This window comes from Ceratotherium simum, chromosome 24 (assembly GCF_057802395.1).
Source record: "Ceratotherium simum simum isolate JZ-2026a chromosome 24, ASM5780239v1, whole genome shotgun sequence".
NCBI lineage: Eukaryota > Metazoa > Chordata > Mammalia > Perissodactyla > Rhinocerotidae > Ceratotherium > Ceratotherium simum.
Window position 1 is genome coordinate 32,154,746 of NC_141923.1, and position 21,339 is coordinate 32,176,084.

Sequence of the window (21,339 nt, forward strand, 5' to 3'; positions counted from 1 at the left end):
AGTGTAAGGACTGGAAAAGAAGAAATAAAACTGCCATCATTTCTAGAGAATCAAGAAATAACTTATCCAGTTTTATCATTAATCAGCGAGTTTAACAAGGTTGCTGGGTACAAAGTAAACTGCTACATTTCAATGTAGAAAAACAGAAAAAGCAATTATAAGAAATTTTTACAGGGGCCGGCCCGGTGGCACAAGCAGTTAAGTGCGCGCGCTCTGCTGTGGCGGCCCAGGGTTCTCTGGTTCGGATCCCCGGCACACACCGATGCACCACTTGGCAAGCCATGCTGTGGCGGCGTCCCATGTAAAGTGGAGGAAGATGGGCACGGATGTTAGCCCAGGGCCAGTGTTCCTCAGCAAAAAAAGAGGATTGGCAGATGTTAGCACAGGGCTGATCTTCCTCAAAAAAAAAAAAAAAAAAATTTATAATAGCAGAAAAACTACAAAATAATTTGGCAAATTTAACAAAAGCAATGCAAGCCTTTTAATGGAGAAATGATAAATCTTTACTGAAACACATTAAGGAAGACTAAATGAAGAGATTCAATATTGTAAAGATATCGATTCTTAGCAGAAGAATCTACATATTCAATGTAATTAATTCCAATAAAACACCTAAATTCTTATAGACTTTGCCCAGCAGACTCTAAAGTTAAATCAAAGAGCGAAGAGCCAAGAATAGCAAAGTCACTCCTGAAAAAGAACAAGGTAGAAGGTTTGCCCCCCAGATATCAAAGTTATGTTATAAAGCTACAGTATCACGACAGTGTGGTAAAGGCACAGACATAGACAACTAGATCAACGGAACAGAAAAGAGAGCCCAGAAACAAGCCTACTATACATGGACACTTAGTTTATGACAGAGTGAGTACTGCACATCGCCAAGGAAAGACATGCAGTACATTTGCCTGTTGAACAAATACCGATTAAACCAGTCATTCATAAAGAAAAAAAACAAATCTTGAATCCCTATCTGACGCTACAGATTAAAATAATTTCCAGTAGAATTGAAATGTGAAAACAAAAGAAACATGAGACTTTACAAATACAATACAGCAGCATATCTTTCTGATCTTTGTGTAGGAAATAATTTCTTAAACAAGACACAAAAATGCTAATTACAAAAAAATAATAAATCATATGTATGATAATCATAAGAAACCTTAAGAAAGCTAAATGACAAGCCACAAACTAGGAGAAGATGTCTGTAATGTATATAACCAATAAAGGAGTAGTATTATGAATATATATATATTTTTAAAATCTTCTATTAATCAATAAGAAAAAGGCAACTCCAAAGAAAAATGAAACAAGACATGAATGGGCACTGGAAAGAACAGAAAACTTAAACAGACCATATATATATAATAAGATGCTCAGCCTCATTAGTAATCAGAAAGGTTAACTGAGGGGCCGGCCCCGTGGCTTGGTGGTTAAGTGAGCGTGCTCCACTGCTGGCGACCCGGGTTCGGATCCCGGGCTCGCACCGACGCGCTGCTTCTCTGGCCATGCTGAGGCCGCGTCCCACATACAGCAACTAGAAGGATGTGCAGCTATGACACGCAACTATCTACTGGGGCTTTGGGGGGAAAAAATAAATAAATAAAATCTTTAAAAAAAAAAAAAAAAAGAAAGGTTAACTGAAAGTCACAATGAGACACATATAACACTTACTTGTTAAAATGGCAAATTTTTAAAGCTTACCAATCAAATAATGATGAGGATACGGAACAATAAGGACTTGCACACACTAATGGTGAGAATATAAACTGGTACAATCATTTTGGCAAACAGCTTGGAATTACCTAATAAAACTGAACAGGAAAATATCCTACAAACCAGCTTATATACTCGTGTACCAAGAGACATAAAATAATAATGTGTTATCAGAGCAAAAAAACTAGAAATAATCTGAATGGCTATCAAGAGAAGAATGGATAAATAAATTGTAGTCTATTTCTACAGTGGTAGACTATGCAACAATAAATATGAATAAACAAAATATGAATAAATGATACTACAAGCATCAACATGGGTAAGCCTATATAAAATAAAATCTTCTGCACAAAAAAACCCCTCACAGAGAAAAACATACAGTGTGATTCTCTTTAGGATGTCCTAAGGCAGACAAAATTAAATAATATATGTTTAGTAATATCTAAAAAACTGGATAACAATAAAAAAGAGCAAGGGAATTATTAACATAAAATTCAAGATAATGGTCACTCCTGAAGGAAAAAGAGTAGAATGAAAGGAGTAGGGAAAGGAGAAATGAAGACTTGTATGATGTCCTATTTCTTAAACTATGTGGTGGGTAATTAAGTATTCACTTAATTATTGTTCTCTAAATTATACAAATAATTGATCTACTATTTGGAAATATATATATTTCACAACAAAAATTTTTTAAAACTAAAAGAAAATAGAAAACAATTCAGTAATAGAAGCAATTAAAAATATATACAATATCCAGAAATAATAACAGCTAATATTACTGAGTGGTTAGCATGTATCAGGAATGGTTCTAAGTGCTTTACACATATGAGCTCATTTATTCTCTGTACTAGCCCTATGAGACAGTACTGCTATTTGCCTCATCATTTAGATGAGGAAGCCAAGGCATAAAAAGCTTAAGTAACTCCAAGGTCATACGATCGGGAAGTGATTCAAGCCCAAGCAGATGAAGTGCAGAGTCTACACTCTGTTTGCTTACCTAATATATGAGGGTATGCGTTTCCTAATAGAAACAGAATAGAAATACGCAGAACCCATTAAAAAAAACTGAAGTTTTTTGTTTGTTTTTTTTTTCTGGGTTTTTGTTTGTTTGTTTGTTTGTTTTTTTGGTGAGGAAGATTAGCCCTGAGCTAACATCTGTGCCAATCTTCCTCTACTTTGTATGTGGGACGCTGCCACAGCATGGTTTGATGATCGGTGTGCAGGCCCACGCCCAGGATCCGAACCCACAAATGCCGGGCTGCCGAAGCAGACTGTGTGAACCCAACCAGGCTGGCCCCAAATCTGAAGTTTTATGAGACATAAAAGACAAGTGAATAAATGAATACATATACACCATGTTGCTGAATGAGACTTCCTATTTTAAAGGTTGCGTTCTCTCCAAATTTAACATAATTATAATCAAAATTCTAATGAAATTCTGGAGGATGAGCATACAAGAGAACACTTTACAAAAAACTAAGTATATGCATGATAATAATCAAGATAACATTGAAAGAAAAATATTGAAGAATTCACATTGCTAAGTACTAAGCATATTAGAAAGCCACAGAAACAGTATGGTATAAACAAAAAGACAGAGAGATCAATGGAGAAAACAAAACCCAGAAACAAACATAAGGATGTATAAGTGCATGTGCTACATAAAGAAAAAGCATTTAAAATTACAGGGAAAAAATGCATTATTCACTCAATAATGTTGGTACCAACAAAACCTAAAAGAAAAAAGTTAGAATGTTTTCAGATTGACTACAATTTAAGAATAAAAAATAAAATGATAAAAATACTGAAAGTAGATACAAGTGAATATTTATATAATTTGGGGGAAGAAAAAAATCTAGAAAACTTGATATCAAAAGCAGAACTAATAGGGGCCGGCCCGGTGGCGTAAGCGGTTAAGTGTGTGCGCTCCGCTACTGGCAGCCTGGGTTTGGATCCCGGGCGCGCACCGACACACCGCTTCTCCGGCCATGCTGAGGCCGAGTCCCACATACAGCAACTAGAAGGATGTGCAACTGTGACATACAACTATCTACTGGGGCTTTGGGGACAAAAAATAAAAAAGGAGGATGATTGGCAATAGATGTTAGCTCAGAGCCGGTCTTCCTCAGCAAAAAGAGGAGGATTAGCAGGGATGTTAGCTCAGGGCTGATCCTCCTCACAAAAAAATAAATAAATAAAAAATAAGTAAATTGTGGCATATAAATATATAAATAAAATGCCATAAATTGAGGAAAAGTATTTGACACAAGAGTTAATATTCTTCCTAAATAAATATCTTCTCTAAACCAATAGCAAAAAACTAACCACCAATAGAAAAATACACAATTCACAAAATAACAAATATAAAAGCAACAACATAAGAAAAACACCTCCATTTCACCAGTAATCCAAAAACTGAAAAATTAAATGAGATATCCACCACAGTTTGTCAAAATACTAAACACTCAACGTTGTCAAAAGTACAAAAAAAGAAGCCTTCAAACTGCTGGTCACAGTAATTAAAAGGTAAAAATCCTTGGAAATTGGCAATATATATTGAAAAACTTAAAAATGGGTGTAGCTTTCTAGTAATTATATTTCTAAGTTATGATTAAAAATTTAGTCATTTAGGGGCTGGCCCCGTGGTGTAGCAGTTAAGTGCGCGGGCTCTGCTGCTGGCGGCCCAGGTTCAGATCCCAGGCGTGCACCGACACACCGCTTGTCAGGTCATGCTGTGGCAGCACCCCACATAAAGTGGAGAAAAATGGGCACGGATGTTAGTTCAGGGCCAGTCTTCCTCAGCAAAAAGAGGAGGATTGGCATGGATGTTAGCTCAGGGCTGATCTTCCTCACACACACACACTAAAATAAATGAATAAATAAATTTAAGAAAAGAAAAATTTAGTCATTTGAAATTTAAACGTCATAGTGATTTAATATTTAAATTTAAAGTTGACAATAATTGAAATAACTAAAAACAAGATAGTTAAATTATGGTATGTCCACAAAATGGAATACTGTGCAGTCATTAAAAATAACATCACAGAAAAAATGTTTTCACTATTTCAAATATTTGCTGAGTACCTATCAATGCCAGACACTGTTTTAAAACCTGGGACTATAATAGTTTATAAGAAAAACAAGGCCCTTGCCTTCAAGAAGCTTATAAATGCAAACAAATGATTAAGTAAGATAATTTCAGAGAGTGATTAATGCTATGAACAAAATTATTACAAGGGTAAAATATCTGTTCAATGAACAAACACAGTAATCATGTTAGGGATGGAGAAAATGTAATTAAAAAGGGATAAACAAAGGCTTTCAGCACACTGGAAAATATACAGAAATATTATCTGTCTTAACAGATAAGTACCCACTTTTTATTATATTATTTATATCTTGATACCTGAAATATTTCATATTATACTGAGTGGAAACACGGCACAGTGGTTAAAAGCATGAGCCTGGCTGCCTGAATTATTTGATGTTTCTCATCTTAGTTTCCACATCTGTAAATGAGGCTAATAACAGCATCTACCTCACAGAAGTGTTTTGAGGACTGAATGAGCTTATATATGTCAAGTGCTCATCTAGTGACTATTTTTTAAGAGTTAAATTAGTGGTACCTATTATTTCTATAAAGTCACAAACTTCTCACTATAAAAAAGTAAATCCCTCTGTCAAAAAGAGAAAGTGGGTGAGGCCCAGGTAACTCAACAGACTGTGACTGAGAGCCATAGAGGGAATACTTGAGTTGGGACGGAAAAGAAAGCCTCCAGGAGGAAGTGACCTACAGAGTTGAACCCTACGAAGTTAGTCTGGCAAAGACATAGGGAAGGAACAGCTAAGTTTCTAAGGTGAGAATATAAAACTGAAAAATGTTTAAAGTAGATTAAATGAAAAATGTAGATTATAAATGTCAAGCAAAATGTTATCACAATTTGCTTAAGATATATCTACATTTTATTTATATCTATAAATAAAATATAAATGCTAAGATTTATAAGCCATGCTTGATTATTTCTTTAAAGTGTTTTTCATTGGTTTTGATCTTTGGTGTGAATAACTATTATACAATTATAACCATTATTGTTCTAACATTTTATTTAGTAATAAGGCCAAGGATATTGATTTAATCCCCCAGACAGGCCCGTTAGCTTTGCTGTGACCTAATGTGACAATCTGTACTTGTCTCTGTACCTACAGTGGTAAGATCTACCACTGCCTTAAAACCACATAAACAGAACAGACACAATACAATAACCACATCGTTACATACACGCAAGATCTACATCATTACAAACTGAGTGACATGGGTTTCCTCACCTTGGTCCATTGCTGTCTTTTCTCCTAGATGAACAGTTGCCTTGCTCTGCTTTGGCTCGCTGATCTGTGAACTCATTTGCGGTCCTATCTACAACTTCTCCAGCATCAAGTGCTCTGTGGAGTCGATAGTTGACCATCTTTAGAACAATGAAAACAGCAGCTATCACAGGACAATAAACTGCTACTATAATCATGGAAGAAGGAAGGGCCTTTAAGAAAAAAAAAATAAAGACAGGCATTTTTAAATATTTTATATTTTATTCAATTAGAGAAATCTGTAACTAAAATAGTAAACACACACATTCACACACAAAACAACAATCACGTTACTAGCACTAAGCGGCAAAAGTATAAGACAGCTTGCTCAGTACAGTAGCCACTAGCCATATGTGGCTAGTGAGACCTGAAATGTGGTCAGTCTGAATTGAGGTGTGCACTAAGAATTAAGTAACACTGGATTTTGAAGACTCAGTATGACAAAAAGAATGAAAAATATCTCAATAATTTTTACATTGATTATACATTGAAATAACATTAGATTATACTGGGTTAAGTAAAATATATCATTAAAATTAACTTCATCTGTTTCTCTTTTTTTTTTTAAAGATGCATTTATTTTTTTTAAACATTTTATTTATTTATTTATTTTCCCCCCAAAGCCCCAGTAGATAGTTTTATGTCATAGCTGCACATCCTTCTAGTTGCTGTATGTGGGATGCGGCCTCAGCATGGCCAGAGAAGCAGTGTGTCGGTGCGCGCCTGGGACCCGAACCCGGGCCGCCAGCATCGCAGTGCGCGGACTTAACCGCTAAGCCACAGGGCCGGCCCCATCTGTTTCTTTTTACTTATTTTTAATACGGCCACGAGAAAATTTTAAATTACATATGTGGCTCACATTACATTTCCATTGGACAGCAGTGGTATAAAGTCAACGCCAAAAAGCTTATAATACAATTAGAGAGTTAAGGTATCACGTTACATAATATGTGAATAAGATAGGGTTGTGATCCAAATATACATAATCCCTGTCTATGTGCTCTCTAACTTTTTTTAGGATATAAACATTCTTTGTGTTCTAGAAAATTGCAAGTCAAAACTGTCATGAGGGGCCGGCCCCGTGGCTTGGTGGTTGAGTGAGCGCGCTCCACTGCTGGCGACCCGGGTTCGGATCCCGGGCTCGCACCGACGCGCTGCTTCTCCAGCCATGCTGAGGCCGCATCCCACATGCAGCAACTAGAAGGATGTGCAGCTATGACATGCAACTATCTACTGGGGCTTTGGGGGGAAAAAATAAATAAATAAAATCTTAAAAAAAAAAAAAAAAAAAAAAAACTGTCATGAGAATAACCTTAGAACTGTGCCTGTAAAACCACATAAGACACGGGAGACATGCGAAATCCAAATAGGTTTTATTTTAAAATACTTAAACGCTTAAAATACTCAAAAACTGTAGGCTGCCAAATAAAAAGAATAAAAGAATACAGAACAGAATCAGGCAATAAATAGATTGACTGAAATATCCTGGGCGTGGGGATTGCAGACCCATCATACTTGAGGATGGGGTGATGTGGACTTGAGTCCAGGAGCTTGGAGACCACCCCACTTGGAAAGCAGGGCCTCAGAGTCACTGCTGGCAGAGACCATAAAACTAGGCTCAACTTCTGTCCGCTTGCATGAAAAAAAATCACTCTGGATATCTGTAGCGCTAGATTCTGCATGTTTTCATAAGATTCAACCTCAGTCATCTGAGAACATGGCTCCAGATTTGCTTGGGAAGATAACCTCAAATTGCCTGAGATGGTAAAATTGAAAAGGTCCTGGTGAGCAAGGCAGGTTTAGAAGGCACATGATAAAAGTTAAAAAAAAAAAAAAAAAAAGTAGTTTGGGAGGAAGAGAGAGGGAAAGAATGTGGGTTGGAATTGGAAGAGGGGGAAGAAAGACAAATCAAGCCCAGAGTCTAATACTTTTGAGTTGGGTGTGAGCATAATAACCATATATTTGCTATTTTTAAATACCTGGATTAAGAAGCCCTTCATATTATTGTATTTAAACACTTAAACTTGTGATTCCAATTTTAAGTGTCATTGAATATAACTGATTTAGGCTTATGATTTTAAGTTGAAAAATGTATTTAAAATTTTACAAAAGTCCACAAATATTAGGTTTAGAAGAGTTAAGTACTTGGAAAGATTCTCATATAATTTAAGCACTTAAAAGTGAATACTAAGTTTATAAATGAAATTTAAATTAAAGAACCTAACCTCTTAAAAATGCCTATTAAAATACGTTCAATTTGGGACATCAGCATCATGGCGGAGTGAGCTTCCCACATTGAACTCTTCCCCCTCTAAGACACAACAAAAACGACATTCATATTCCAACAGAAGATATTCATACAACACAGGGGACGTCTGAGGCACCCAGGCAGCCATACACCTGAGGACAGAGGTGCTGGAATCCCTAGAGGAAGGGGAAGGAGTGCCCTAGCACCTCCTTCTTCAGCCCAGCGAACTCCAGTTCCAGCTTCTTTGGCCCAGCAGTGCTCCAGCTCTTCCTTGTTCAGCCCAGCGCACTCCAGTTCTAGCTCTTCTGCCCAGCGCACTCCAGCCCCTGCTTCTTTGGCCCAGTGGCACCTCAGCTGCAGCTGCTTCAACCCACCTGCACCCGAGCCCCAGCTGCTTCGGCCTAGCTGAGCTCCAGTCTCAGCTGTTCCCACGCTTCCTCCCCAGCAGCCTCCACTCAGCCACGCCTCAGATCAGCCAGGGGCCGAAGACAGTGCCTGCGGATTGAGGCAGCCCAGAATACACAGCCCTTGACCCCCACGCAGCGCCAGCAAGAGGAAACTGAGACCATATATTTTCACCATGAGGAAAAGTAAGCCAACACCAACAGGCACCATGCAAAAATATATTAACTCTCCAGAACAAAAGGAAAATGACAAGCACCCACAAGTCAACCCAGAAAGCATAGAAATGTATAACCTTAACAACAGAGAATTCAAAATAGCCATCATAAAAAAGCTTAATGAAATACAAGAAAACACAGACAGACAATTCAATCTCTTCTTCACAAAAGAGATTGAAATTATAAAAAAAAAAAAAAAAAACCAGTCAGAAATCTTAGAGATCTGGGCCAGCCCTGTGGCTTAGCAGTTAAGTGCGCACGCTTCGCTGCTGGCGGCCCGGGTTCGGATCCCAGGCACGCACCACTTCTCCGGCCATGCTGAGGCCACGTCCCACATACAGCAACTAGAAGGCTGTGCAACTATGACATACAACTATCTACTGGGGCTTTGGGGGAAATAAATAAATAAAAATTAAAAAAAAAAAAAGAAATCTTAGAGATGAAAAACACAATAGAAGAGATAAAGACAAATCTGGAAGGCTTAAGCATCAGAGCTGACAACATGGAGGAAAGAATTAGCAATACTGAGGACAGCAATGCAGAAATGCTCCAGATGGAGGAGGAAAGAGAACTAAGACTAAAAAGAAATGAAGAAACTCTCTGAGAAATATCCGACTCAATTAGGAAATCCAACATAAGGATTTTAGGTATTCCAGAGGGAGAAGAAAGGGAAAAAGGAGCAGAGAGCTTGTTCAAAGAAATAATATCTGAGAAATTCCCAAACGTGGGGAAGGAGCTGGAAATACCAATGAATGAAATAAACAGATCTCCTAAATATATCAACCTGAAAAGACCCTCTCCAAGGCATATAGTAGTAAAGCTGGCAAAAGACAACGACAAAGAAAAGATATTAAGGGCAGCTAGACCAAAAAAAATAACATACAAAGGATTTCCTATCAGGTTCTCAGCCAATTTCTCGACAGAAACTTTACAGGCTAGGAGAGAGTGGAACGATATATTCAAAATTCTGAAGGACAAAAATTTTCAGCCAAGAATACTCTATCCAGCAAAAATATCCTTCAGATATGATGGAGAAATAATAACTATCCGAGATAAACAAAACCTAAGGGAGTTCATTGCCACAAGACCCCCACTATAAGAAGTGCTCAAGAAGGCCCTCATCCCTGAGGAAAAAAAGAGAAAGGGGATTCAAAGTTTTGAACAAGGAGGAAAATAAGTTGACAAAACCAGAAAATTGCAGTCCTCTACCAAAATAGATTAGCAAACACTTAATTATAAAACCAAAGATCAAGGGAAGGTAAGCACCAAGCATAAATATAACTTCATCATGTTAAACACAAACTCACAACACAAGAAGGAATAAGATGTGACAACAATAACTTAGAAAGGCAAGAGGAAAGGGATTGAACTGACTTAGTCTAAGGGAATAAGAGACCATCAAAAAATGGACTATCACATCCACGAGATTTTTTATACAAACCTCATGGTAACCACTAACCAAATAAACAGAACAGAATCACACATGATAAGAAAGAGAAGACTAAGAGAACCCACATACAGAACTACCAAACTAAATTGGTAGTCCGAAACACATGGGATGAGAAACAAAAGAAATGCAAAAGAACCGGAAAAAGAGCGATAACAAGCCCCCATATATCAATAATTACCCTAAATGTAAATGGACTGAACTCTCCAATCAAAAGACACAGAGTGGTGGGATGGATTAAAAAATAAGACCCAACAATATGCTGCCTCCAGGAAACACATCTCAGCTCTAAAGACAAACACAGGCTCAGAGCGAAAGGATGGAAGACAATACTCCAAGCTAATGGCAAACAAAAGAAAGCAGGTGTTGCCATACTTATATCAGACAAAGTTGACTTCAAGATAAAACAGGTAATGAGAGACAAAGAGGGGCAATATATAATGATAAAAGGGACACTCCACCAAGAAGATATATCACTTTTAAATATATATGCACCCAATACAGGAGCACCCAGGTACATAAAGCAACTATTAACAAACCTAAAAGGAGATATTAACAACAACACAATAATAGTAGGGGATCTCAACACCCCAACACCCCACTCTCATCAATGGACAGATCATCCAGACAGAAAATAAATAAGGAAATAATGGACCTAAACTAAAAACTAGATGAGATGCACTTAACAGACATATACAGAGCACTCCATCCAAACACAGCAGATTACACATTCTTCTCAAGCACACATGGAACATTCTACAGAATAGACCATATGTTGGGAAACAAGGCATGCTGATATAAATTTAAGAAGATTGAAATCATAACAAGCATCTTCTCAGACCATAATGCCATGAAGTTAGAAATCAACTACAAGGAAAAAACTGGGAAAGTGACAAAGCTGTGGAGACTCAACAACATGCTACTAAACAACCAATGGATCATTGATGAAATTAAAGTAGAAATCAAAGCATATCGGGAGACAAATGAAACCATACCAATTCATATGGGATGCAGCAAAAGCGGTCCTGAGAGGGAAACTCATAGCAATACAGGCCCACCTTAACAAACAAGAAAAAGCCCAAATACGCAACCTCAAACTACGCCTAACAGAATTAGAAAAAGATGAACAAACAAAGCCTAAAGTCAGCAGAAGGAGGGAAATAATAAAAATCAGAAATAAATAATTAAAATAAATAAAAAGCAGAAATAAATGAAACTGAAATTTAAAAAAACAGCAGAAAGGACCAATGAAACAAAGAGCTGGTTCTTTGGGAAGATAAACAAAATTGACAAACCCTTAGCCAGACTCACCAAGAAAAAAAGAGAGAAGGCTCAAATAAATAAAATTAGAAATGAAAAAGGAGAAATTACACAGATACCACAAAAATACGAAAGATTATAATACTATGAAAAACTATATTCCAACAAATTGGACAATCTAGAAGAAATGGATAAATTCCTAGACTCATAAACCTCCCAAAACTGAATCAAGAAGAAATAGAGAATCTGAATAGACCAATCACAAGTAAAGAGATTGAAACAGTAATCAAAAACCTCCCAAAAAATAAAAGTCCAGGACCAAATGGCTTCTCTGGAGAATTTTACCAAACATTCAAAGAAGACTTAATACCTATCCTTCTCAAACTATTTAAAAAAATAGAGGAAGATGGAACACTTCCCAACACATTCTACGAGGCCCACATCACCCTGATACCAAAGCCAGGCAAAGACAATACTAAGAAGGAAAACTACAGAGCAATATCCCTGATGAACATAGATGCAAAAATCCTCAACAAAATATCGGCAAACCGAATACAGCAATACATTAAAAAGATCATACACCATGATCAACTGGGATTTATACCAGGGACACAGGGATGGTTCAACATCCACAAATCAATCAATGTGATACACCACATTAACAAAATGAGGAATAAAAACCATATGATCATCTCAATAGATGCAGAGAAGGCTCTTGACAAGATCCAACATCCATTCATGATAAAAATTCTCAAGAAAATGGGTATAGAAGGAAAGTACCTTAACATAATAAAGGCCATACATGACAAACCCACAGCAAACATCATACTCAATGGGGAAAAACTGAAAGCCATCCCTCTGAAAACAGGGACAAGACAAGGGTGCCCACTCTCACCACTCTTGTTCAACACAGTACTGGAGGTTCTGGCCAGAGCAATTAGGCAAGAAAAAGGAATAAAAGGAATCCAAACAGGCAACGAAAAAGTGAAACTCTCCCTGTTTGCAGATGACATGATCTTATATATAGAAAACCCTAAAGAATCCATTGGAAAACTATTAGAAATAATCAACAACTACAGCCAAGTGGCAGGGTACAAAATTGACTTACAGAAATCAGTTGCATTTCTACGTGCCAACTGCGAACTAACAGAAAGAGAACTCAAGAAGACAATCCCATTTACAATTGCAACAAAAAGAATAAATATCTAGGAGTAAATTTAACCAAGGAAGTGAAAGACCTATACAATGAAAACTATAGGACATTACTGAGTGAAATCAATGATGACATAAAGAAATGGAAAAAGATTCCATGCACTTGGATTGAAAGAACAAACGTTGTTAAAATGTCCATACTACCTAAAGCAATCTACAGATTCAATGCAATCCCAATCAGAATCCCAAGGACATTCTTCACAGAAACAGAACAAAGAATACTAGCATTCATATGGGGCAACAAAAGACCCCGTATAGCTAAAGCAATCCTGAAAAAGAAGAACAAGGCTGGAGAATCACAATCCCTTACTTCAAAACATACTACAAAGTGATAGTAATTAAAACAGCATGGTACTGGTACAAAAACAGACACACAGATCAATGGAACAGAATTGAAAGTCCAGAAATAAAACCTCATATCTATGGGCAGCTAATCTTTGACAAACGAGCTGAGGACATACAGTGGAGAAAGAAAAGTCTCTTCAACAAACGGTTCTGGGAAAACTGGACAGCCACTTGCAAAAGAATGAAAGTAGATCATCATCTTTCACCATACACAAAAATTAACTCAAAATGGATCAAAGACCTGAAGGTGAGACCTGAAACTATAAAACTCTTGGAAGAAAATATAGGTAGTACACTACTCGTCATCAGCCATAAAGGGATCTTTCTGAATTCCATGTCTACTCAGACAAGGGAAACAAAAGAAAAAATAAACAAGTGGGACTTCATCAGATTAAAGAGCTTCTACTTGGGCCGGCCCCGTGGCTTAGTGGTTAGGTGCGCGCGCTCCGCTGCTGGCAGCCCAGGTTCGGATCCTGGGCGGGCACAGATGCACCGCTTGTCCGGCCATGCTGAGGCCGCGTCCCACATACAGCAACTAGATGGAGGTGCAGCTATGACACACAACTATCTACTGGGGCTTTGGGAGGAAAATAAATAAATAAATAAAATTATTAAAGAGCTTCTACAAGGCAAATGAAACCAGGATCAAAATGAATATGGAACCCACCAGCTGGGAAAAAATATTTGCAAACTATATAGCTGACAAGGGATTAATCTCCATAATATATAAAGACCTCACACAACTGAATAACAAAAAAAAAACCCAATCAAAAAATGGGCAGAGGAAATGAACAGACACTTCTCCAAAGAAGATATACAGATGGTCAACAGGCATATGAAAAGATGCTCAACATCACTAATCATCAGGGAAACGCAAATCAAAACCACACTAAGATATCATCTTACACCCATTAGAATGGGTAAAATCACCAAGACAAAAAGCAACAAATGCTGGAGAGGCTGTGGAGAAATGGGAACCCTAATCCACTGCTGGTGGGAAAGCAAACTGGTGCAGCCTCTATGGAAAACAGTAAGGAGATTCCTCAGAAAATTAAAAATAGAAATACCTTATGATCCAGCTATCCCACTACTGGGTATCTACCCAATGCACCTGAAATCAACAATCCAAAGAGGCTTATGCACCCCTATGTTCATCGCAGCATTATTCACTATAGCCAAGACATGCAAGCAACCCAAGTATCCCTTGACTGATGACTGGATAAAGGAGATGTGGTATATATATACCATGGAATACTACTCAGCCATAAAAAAAGACAAAAGTGTCCCATTTGCAACAACATGGATGGACCTGGAGGGTATTATGTTAAGTGAAATAAGCCAGAAAGAGAAAGACAAACAGTGCATGATTTCACTCATACATGGAAGATAAACCAACACACGGACAGATAGAACTGTTTGGTGGTTACCAGGGGCTAGGGGGGTGGAGGGTGGGCACTAGGGGTGGAGGGATGCACTTATATGGTGACTGATAAACAATAATGTACAACAAAAATTTCACAATAAAAAAAATGTGTTCAATTTGTAGAGTTGAATTTAAAATTCTAAGTTGTTTAATTTATAGCTTTAATAAATCTAACATTCACTGCAAAAAAATAAAGTGCCCTGAATAAACTTTTCAGAGTAGAAAACACAGACACACACATGCACGCGCGCACACACACACACTCAAACTGACAAAAATTTCAAAATAAACACAGATATAAACATATATATCGCCTAGAGCATTTACAAAAGTTTTGCATGATGCTGGTTTCCATATGATATGTTCACATAAGAATTAAAATTCTTGGAGATCATTTAGTTCAACACTGTCATTTCCAGACAGAAAATTGAGACCTACTAACTTCAAATGACTTAGCCAGGATCACTCATCTTAATAACATCTTAATGACAAAATTAAGCAAGGTCTCTCATGCCTGTGTCACTGCATGTTTTACCATCTACCATGATACTGATTCCATTTTCAAATGTGAAGTGTCAATGAAAAATGAGTCAGAGTTCCATCATTACTCACCATAGTCCATATTAAGATTAAAATGATTGATTATATTAATTAAGTGGATCCACAGAGAACAACTTCACCATTATCATTCAGGGCGGCAGACAAATTCAGTGGAAATGTTAATGGCCCCACCAAATGGGAAAAGATAAAAGAGACTGCTTAATATTGAATGGGCTATCGTATTTGCTTTTACAAAAAGAATCAAAGATTATGAATACTTAAAAGAGATCTAAATAAACTCTTTCTACCTACTATTATATTTTTAAGATTACTGGATAATTGAGTGCCAAAAAACACACTAAAATGTACAGGATCTATACAGTAAGTACAGAATTTCTTTTTTTAAAACACTAAATATTGAAAAGACTGAAAACAAAATAAAAATTAAGTGACCATTTCATACTAGAAACTGGTACAGATGATTAAAACTTGAATTTTCAACTCAAACTACAAAAGTTACTCATTTATTTTACACCGTATGGTTTAAATGCTTAACCCCTGTCAGTGATTACCGCTGAGGTTTCTAGGTGACGGAGGACAGCTGTGCTGTGTCACTTTTCCCGAAGGGGGTAAAGTGCACAGACACACCTTGAGCTGTTGCCTGACTCTGATTAAACTTGCTCTCCACTTGCATTGCTTCACTGGGCTCTCAGCTGATCCCAGGGCAGCTGACAATATTAGTATCGGATCAGAAATGGATCATAAACTCTCCCTGGAACTTCGCTCCACTAATACTAAAAGAACACTTTAAATCGTGTCTCCCTTTACGTGGTTTCAGTGGTCCCCTAAAATCAAACACCAAAAACCCTGAAACTAGTTAGGTCACCTTTCTTCAGTTTTATGGATTATATACCAAAATGGCAAACCAAGTAGTATTTACTATTCACTTTTATATTTTATTAAATTAGATCTATCAATACTGTGTTTTCAAAGAAAGATTTTCAGAGACATTCAGAATTCTATTTATTAATAAGCAGCATCTCATGGGAAAGCAGGTTCTTTTTCTGAAGGAAAAAAACCTTTTACAAAATAAAATTGCTTACATTTCTGTTAAAAATAGCTTTTGTATCCCATTCAATAACCCAATTCTAAATTAAAACATCTACTTTGAATTTTTTTGGCAGGTACTTACTGACTTAAGGTTAATTATGTTTCATAACAAACAATACTTTAAAAAGCACTAATACTGGGGCCGGCCTGGTGGCGCAGCAGTTACACGCGGGCGCTCTGTTTGGTGGCCCAGGGTTCACAGGTTTGGATCCTGGGCAAGGACCGACACACCGCTTGTCGGGCCATGCTGTGGCGGCATCCCATATAAAGTAGAGGAGGATGGGCAAGGATGTTAGCCCAGGGCCAATCTTCCTCAGCAAAAAGAGGAGGATTGGCATCAGATGTTAGCTCAGGGCTGGTCTTTCTCACCAAAAAAAAAAAGTACTAGTATTTCCAAAAGGACATATTTCATCTTCTTAGGTTATTTTTTTATTATAGATGCCAACTTCAAGTTAATGCTGATGCAACCAAGCACATTAATTGCCCTCTTGTAATAAAAGCTGATCTATTTTATCTTCATGTAAATGTCTATCTCTAGTTATAAACTGCTTATATAAAAAGGCTGGTTTTACTTCTTTCCTAGGACACCACCAACAGTGGACAGTAGAGAATGAAGATGGACTAATACTAATTACAGCAAGGCCCTCACTAAATAACTAGAAAGGCCACAGCATCGCAAGCTCAAGACGAAGGCCTGCAGAGTCATCATAGGCTTCAAGTCCTCCCTTACACATCTCACACATCTGTCTATCTTACACATCTTATAGGTCAAAAGGTCAAGACATTAAAACAGACAAGCTGGGTATTTTTGTGTTCTATTATGCTATGAGCAGTTAACATCTTGATTTTTGAGATTTACTTATTACGTAGTCACACTCAGGTATTCAGACCAGTTCAGTCAGAAACCAGTGGTCTCTAACTCCAAAGTTAAGAGAATGGCACACATCACCCACAACTAAGGCCAAGGTTGTGAAAAAAAAAAATAGCCGTCATTAATGCTAGACACCATGTATGCTTGTTTTTTTGCACTATTGCAACTACCTCATTACTTAAGGCAACGTTTACCAAACTTTTGGCATCATGGCCTTAACGGGCATTCAAGCAAACACGTGAACTGCAAATTTTAAGCAAAGATTCATCATATTTTAATTTCTTAAACTGACAAATGGATTAAAGACTTTAATGTAAAGAGCAAAAACTTTAAGGCTTTTAGAAGAAATATAAAAGAATATCTTTATGACCTTAGGCCATGGAAGATTTATTTTTAAGCATGATTCTCAAAGAACAAACTATAAAGGACTGATGAGTTAAAATTAAGAACTTCTGTTTATTAAGAGACACTGTAAATTAAGTGAAAAGACAAGCTACAAACCAGAAGACATTAAAATATGTATCACTATATATGTATATATTTATATATGTGTGTATATACCATATAAAGAATATATTATAAAGAATTCCTTCAAAATCAATAACAAAGAGGCAAACAAACCAACAAAAATAAAGGACAACAGACAGACCTTACACAGAAAAGATATATAAATAGCCAATGAAAACATCTTCATCAGTAATGAGCAAAATACAATTTAAAATCACAACAATATATCATTTAACACCCATCTGTATGGACAAAAATTAAGAAATCAGACAAAAATTAAGTATGGAAAACCAGAACTCTTATAAACTGCTAGTAGAAATATAAATCAATAGATACATCACCCACGATTCAGCATTTCCTCTCATAAGCATAAAACTGAAACTCCTGCACATGCAGCACTATGACTTTCACCAAAAAAAAGGGGGGGGGGGACTCAACTGAAAATCAACAGGAAAATGGAAAACTGTAGACTAATTACCAATGGAATATAATATGGCAGTGAAAACTACAGTTACAGGCAGCAACATAAACCGTACCAATATGTATTATACTCCAAATGTAAACTTACGCTTTACTATATTTTCTTGATTTCTTGGTAATGAGCATGTATTTATTTTATAATTAGAAAATAAGAGCTAAAATGTTAAGTGATTAAAAGGTTTTCATATCAGAAAAAAGGTATATTAGCTTTCATGTTTTACAAAGACATGATCTATACCCATCTCAATAATGGATGACTAAGCAACAGGTCAAGTTCCACATCACGGCAGTTTCTCACTTTACTCCTTATCTGCAAGAAGTTAAAACAGCATCTTAACTCTCAGTTAGACATCCCTGAGAATGGCAGAAGTGTTAATGACTGTCAGATAACTCTAGATATTCAGACCAAATATAGACCCAAAACTTGTGGTAACCCTCCTTACTGAGAACTGTGTGAGATACTTTTAATAAGACTATCTCTCTTAAAATTTAGATGGAGCGGCCGGCCCAGAGACCTAGTGGTTAAGTTCAGTGTGCTCCACTTTGACAGCCCCGGTTTTGTTCCCAGGTGCAGATTTACACCACTCGCCAGTGGCCATGCTGTGGCAGCAACCCACATATAAAAAAGAGGAAGATTGGCAACAGATGTTAGCTCAGGGTGAATCTTCCTCAGTAAAAAAAAAAAAAAAAAAAAAAGTTAGATGGATAGAAATGCAAATCAAAACTACAATGAAATATCACCAAACACCCATTAGGATGGCTACCATCAATAAGGAAGGAAGGGAAAGAGCAGGGGGGGGGGGGAAACGAGAAAATAACAAGTGTTAGCAAGGATGTGGAGAAATTGGAACCTTTGTGCACTATTGATGGGAATGTAAAATGGTGCATCCTCTATGAAAACAGTAGTTTTCAAAAAATTAAAAATAGAATTACCATGTGATCTAGCAATCCCACTTATGAGTATTTATCCAAAAGAATTAGAAGCAGGATCTCAAAGAGATGCTTGCCCACCCATGTTCACGGCAGCATTATGCACAACAGCCAAGAGGAGAAAGCAATGCACTAAATGTCCACAAATGCATGAATGGATAAACAAAATGTACGCTATACATATAATGGAATACTATTCAGTCTTGAAAAGGAAGGAAATCCTGTCATAGGCTACAACATGAATGAACCTTGAGGACATTATGCTAAGTGAAATAAGTCAGTCACAAAAAGACAAAATACTGGATGATTCCACTCATATGAGGTATCTAAAGTAGTCAAACTCATGGAAATATAAAGCAGAATGGTAGTTGCCAGGGGTTAGCGGGAGGGAGAAATGGGGAGTTGTTGTTTAATGGGTACAGAGTTTCAATTCTGTAGGATGAAAAAGTTCTGGAGATCCACTGCACAACAATGTGAATGTACTTAACACTACTAAGCAGTACACTTAAAAAATGTGTTAAAATGGTAAGTTTTGTTATGTGTTTTTTACTACAACTTAAAAAACAAGTTAAATGGAAGAATACTTCACTTCCTTCTTCACTGTCTTCTCTCCAGTGAGAAAAGAAAATCAAACACTGAGAAACAAGTTGGGAGACTAAGCCATTTACACCACAGTTTAGCCTTCTTAAATTCTTACAGTTTCTCCTTAACACAAAGAAATTGTGATATTTCAGCCAGGAGTGACAAGGTCAAGCTACTCAAGATACCAAAAATACTTCTGACAGAACTCTTGAGAAAGTCACTTGGAATCACAGAAATGGTCATACTAGAATTATCACAGTCGTGAAGTAACCTATCTTACACTTCATTTCAAAATCTCAAGTGAATAATTCTCCCCTATGGCTAGCATACTGCATGGTAGAAAAGCAACCTTTTTCTTTTTTTTTTTTTGTGAGGAAGATTAGCCTGAGCTAACATCTGTTACCAATCCTCCTCTTCTTGCTGAGGAAGATTGGCCCTGGGCTGACATCCATGCCCATCTTCCCCTACTTTACATGGAATGCCACCACAGCATGGCTTAGATAAGCAGTGCATCGGTGTGCACCCGGGATTCAAACACACAAACTCTGGGCCGCTGCAGCAGAGGGCGTGCACTTAACCGCTGCACCACCGGGCCGGCCCAAAAAGCAACCTTTTATACAACACTCATTTCCTTGAGCAGCAATGTAAAGACAAATGCTCCCTGTCTATGTTTTGTGTCAGATTGATAATTTTCACTATTTTCTACACCACTGAATTAAGATCTGGAAGTTTACTGTTAACAAAGGAGTACTTCCTTAATATATCGGTAGCTGTTCTCAATCAGAACTGATTTCAACGCATCTTTTCCAGTTCATGTTACAAAGTGATTATCAACTAAATCTAACACTTAGCGCCAACTAAGATCTTATACCTAGATATCAACTAACATCTAACACTTAGTGATTACCATGTGCCGGGCACACTTCTAAGTGCTTTATGTATATTAACTCATCTAACCCTCACAATCATATGATGAAGTTGGCACTATTAGTCTTCCCATTTTACAGATGGAGAAACTGAGGCACAAAGAGGTAAGTAACTTGCCCAAGGTCTCAGAAAGAGACACTAAAGAGCAGTTTGGCTTCAGAGTTCTTGCTCTTAATCATGATACCTAATTGCCTCTAAATAAGAGGTGGGCAAACTTTTTCTGTTTAAGGCCAGACAAAAAATATTTCACACTCTGCAGGTTATACAATCTGTCTTAACTACTCAACTCTGCTTCTGCAGTGTGCAAGCAGCCATATTGTCTGTGAACACGAGCACAGTGTTTCCCAATAAAACTTTGTGAACACTGAAATTTGACTTTCATATAATTTTCACATAGCATGAAATATTAATCTTCTTTTGATTTTTTTTGCAACCACTAAACAACGTAAAAACCATTCTTAGCTCATGGGCCATACAAAAACTACATAGGCCATAATTTGTTGATCTCTGCTCTAAATGAAAATTTCTTTTCTTCTCTCACCAATAAACCAAACAAAAGGTTGTCAAGCACTTCTCCCTCATATATGCCAAGTACAAATCTATAATCTCCAACACCACCAGTTCCATCCAACTAGGAAACAAAGTAGCTGCTAGCAAGCATAGGGCAATAACCTATGGCCACAATGCATGCCTGGGAAATCAACTTACATTCCACAGTGTCATTTAATAACAAAATTCTGAAAAGCACTCATCTTGCTTGTT

At 37.1% G+C, this 21,339-nt stretch overlaps 1 protein-coding gene across 11 annotated transcripts in view; it reads right to left on the reverse strand.

Moving 5' to 3' along the window:
- Nucleotides 1-21,339, reverse strand: part of PCNX1 (pecanex 1) — a 185,568-nt gene that overhangs the window by 131,742 nt on the left and 32,487 nt on the right. For all 11 annotated transcript variants that reach the window (XM_087448299.1, XM_014784353.2, XM_087448302.1 and 8 more), the window contains exon 2: nt 6,040-6,248. In XM_087448299.1, the coding sequence (XP_087304425.1) occupies nt 6,040-6,248 (209 nt within the window). The remainder of the gene's footprint in view (nt 1-6,039; nt 6,249-21,339) is intronic.